The following is a 3,325-nucleotide window of genomic DNA, read 5'->3' as shown; positions in this document are numbered from 1 at the left end:
TATTTAAATTGTGTACAATTTTTATTAATAGTATTGTGAATTTGTTCAATGCTATTGTTTGTAGTTATGACCCGTTTGAGTTTAGCCACAAGGAATAGGATAAAGAAAAGGAAGTTGGTTTTGGTTGGATATGTTGCACATTGTTAGTATGTTTTTTCAATTATTATGCTTTAAAGTAGAGTACCGTGTTTGAAAAAGATCATTGAAAGCAACATATGGTCATGATTTTCATTCAAGGAGAGGGGAAATTCACCGTTTATGCTATGAGAGTGACGAAACTTGCATTAACCAACTTAGGATGAATAGAAATGCATTTACCAGGTTATGTAATATGCTTGAAACAATAGGTGGCTTAAAAGATACAAAACACATGTTAGTAGATGAACAAGTTGCCATGTTCCTACATACACTAGCTCATCATGCAAAAAATTGAGTCATAAAACACATTTTAGGTGCTCAAGAGAGATAGTGAGTAGATATTTCAATGATGTGTTACATGCTATTATACGTTTACAAGGAGAGCTATTTAAGAAACTAGAGCTAGTTCCCCAGAAAATTCTTTAGATGAGAGATGGAAATGGTTTAAGGTATCCAACAACGTGAATTTTCTTTTCAATTTATGAAGTAGAAATATTGAATAAATTGCTGATTGCATTTTTTTGTTGTTGTTGTAACTACAGAATTGTTTAGGTGCATTAGATGGAACATATATTAGGGTGAGAGTGCCTTTAGAAGACAAACCTAGGTACCGAAATCGTAAGGGGGAGATTGCCACAAATGTACTAGGAGTTTGCTCACAAGACATGCAATTTATTTATGTTTTGCCTGGTTGGGAAGGCTCTGTTGTTGATGGTAGAGTGCTTCGAAATGCAATAAGTAAGAGGAATGGATTGAGAGTTCCCCATGGTAAGAGAAATAGGTTGCCTACTAATTATATTATTATTTTTTAAATTTTTATACACCCATTATACTAAAGACATTACAATATATAGGTTATTACTATCTTGTTGATGCTGGCTATACAAATGGTGAGGGATTTCTTGTCCCATATAGAGGACAACGATATCACTTAAATGATTGGAGAGATGGACAACAACCAAGAACCCTAGAAGAGTTCTTTAATATGAAACATTCTTCAGCTAGGAATGTTATAGAGAAATGTTTTGGATTGCTTAAAATACGATGGGCTATTCTTAGGAGTCCTTCATTCTTCCCAATCAAGACACAAAATCGCATTATTATGGCGTGTTGCCTTCTCCATAACTTCATAAGGAGAGTGATGCCCGTAGACCCAGTAGAAGAGGAATTGGACAATGATGAGCAGTTGGCAGAAGGAATTAATGGTGACCCAATAACACATATTGAGACTTCAAATGAATGGAGTGCATGGAGAACCAATTTGGCAAATGAAATGTTTAATACGTGGAGAAATAGGAGAGAAATATAGTTTAATAATATAATACTTTGATTTGTGACTTTTTCATGTATTGTTTCCTTGAGTTAATAAATTTTTTTATTGCAATGGTGTTAAATTGTTTATTATGTGTGTCTAAACTTTTGCATATTAATTTATTATCTTGCCATTTTATTGTTAGTATTTGGAGAGAAATGGAAACGACTGTACTTGATTCTCAAGATCCTTCTAAACGAAAGTGGACTCCTGCTGAAGATATAAAACTAGTGGAGGCTTTGGTAGAATATCACCATGAAAGAGAAGGTAGCCTTGAAAATAAGTTTAAACCCGAATATTTGAAAATCTTAGAAGGAAAGATTTCTACCAAATTACGTAATGCTGGCTTAAGAGCAAAACCACATATTGAGTCAAGATTGAGGACTTTGAAAAGAGAATTTCAAGTTATCCATGAAATGTTGACTGGGCCTAACACAAGTGGGTTTGGATGGGACACTATGAGGAAGTGTGTTACTGCTGAAAATGATGTAAGGGATGCACATGTGCAAGTAAAAGTTCACCATCTTATAGATCCATGTATTTTATCTCTTTTGGTTTAACATAATTTATTTAATTTTGTCTTGCCATTTTCATATTTTTGTCAATTGTTTTGTAGAGTGATAAGGGGGCAATTGCTTGTAGAAACAAATTATTTCCACACTATGAAGACCTTTGCATTGTGTATGCAAAAGACCATCTACTGGTAAAGATGCTCAAGCACTTGCAGATGTTGTTGAAGAACTAGAAGCAAAGAAAGTGATGACAAATTAGATGATATTTCTGAAGACGTGGACTGCACGCAAATTCCCATCCCTGGCAGTAACGGGGAAGAACAAAATGCTCGAAAAAAGAAAAGAAGAATTCAAAGTGGTGAAGATAATATGGTAGAAGCGATGAAAGAAGTTACAATCATTCTTGCTGCTCAGTTAAAGGACGCATCAGATAACCTTAGCAAGGCAGTCATTGGAGTAGTAGCAGCTGAAAGTAGGTCCAAAATCAATGATGAATTACTAAAACTACCTGGCCTTACAACTAAGGAGTGTCACAAGGCAACTAAATTGATTGCTTGTCAACATGAACTAATAGATGTTTTCTTGAGCATGCTGGATGTTGAGAAGGAAGAATGGGTGAAAGGCCTTATTAATGGTGACTTTTGAGTGGCTTACAAAGGTTGGAAAATCCAATTTGCATTTATGCTTCTTTTTTATCCCACTTGAACACGGGGCCCCTAAGAATTTTGGATGATTGTGGTGTTTTTTTTTAGGTAAATGGGATGTTATGTTATTGAATTTTTATATAATTTGGGCATTTTAAGACTTTTCAATGGTTATTCAACCTTTAGTTTCATCTTTCCTGTTCTTTGATTTCATTCATGTGCTACTTGTAATTTTGTTGCTGATGCTCTAGCTAAAAAAGCTAGGAACATGGTGGGGTGTCAGGTCTGGTTTGAGGTCATGCCTGAAGGCATTGCACTATAGTTGGCTTTGATGTTCATTTGGTGTTATTCAATATATTCCCAGGCTCATAGTTGGTGTCCAAATGTTTGAATGCTTTTGGTCTAGGATACTTCTAGTTATGCGTACCTAAGGCACTGCTACGGCAGTGCCAACTCCCCTGTTAACTATATATATATATGAAAATGATGAGACCCAAATACAAGTTCTAAAGTTGGTTTTGAAAGCAACAAATGAGAAGTATGAAAGCATGCTTAATGATGCAAAACATGAGATTGATGTTCTTATGAATACAATTCAACAATCCAAGAATGAAATCGAAACTCCAAGGCTGAGTGGGAGCAAAAAGAACTTCATTTGGTGAATTGTGTAAAGGAATCAGAAGAAGAGAACTCTTCTCTTGAAAAAGAAATAAAAAGGC

General features: G+C 34.9%; 1 protein-coding gene across 1 annotated transcript; it reads left to right on the top strand.

Annotated features, from left to right (window-relative positions):
• Positions 1–803: 803 nt before the first annotated feature.
• On the top strand, positions 804–1,447 carry LOC115956274 (protein ALP1-like). The gene is made up of 2 exons (XM_031074700.1): positions 804–906; positions 993–1,447. The coding sequence occupies exons 1-2, from the start codon at positions 804–806 to the stop codon at positions 1,445–1,447; spliced, it is 558 nt and encodes a 185-aa protein (XP_030930560.1).
• The last annotated feature ends 1,878 nt before the right edge of the window (positions 1,448–3,325 follow it).

The sequence above is a fragment of the Quercus lobata genome, chromosome 8 (genome assembly GCF_001633185.2).
Source record: "Quercus lobata isolate SW786 chromosome 8, ValleyOak3.0 Primary Assembly, whole genome shotgun sequence".
NCBI classification, from domain to species: Eukaryota; Viridiplantae; Streptophyta; class Magnoliopsida; order Fagales; family Fagaceae; genus Quercus; species Quercus lobata.
Note: the sequence above shows the minus strand (reverse complement) of the source record. Positions and strands in the feature narration are given on the sequence as shown.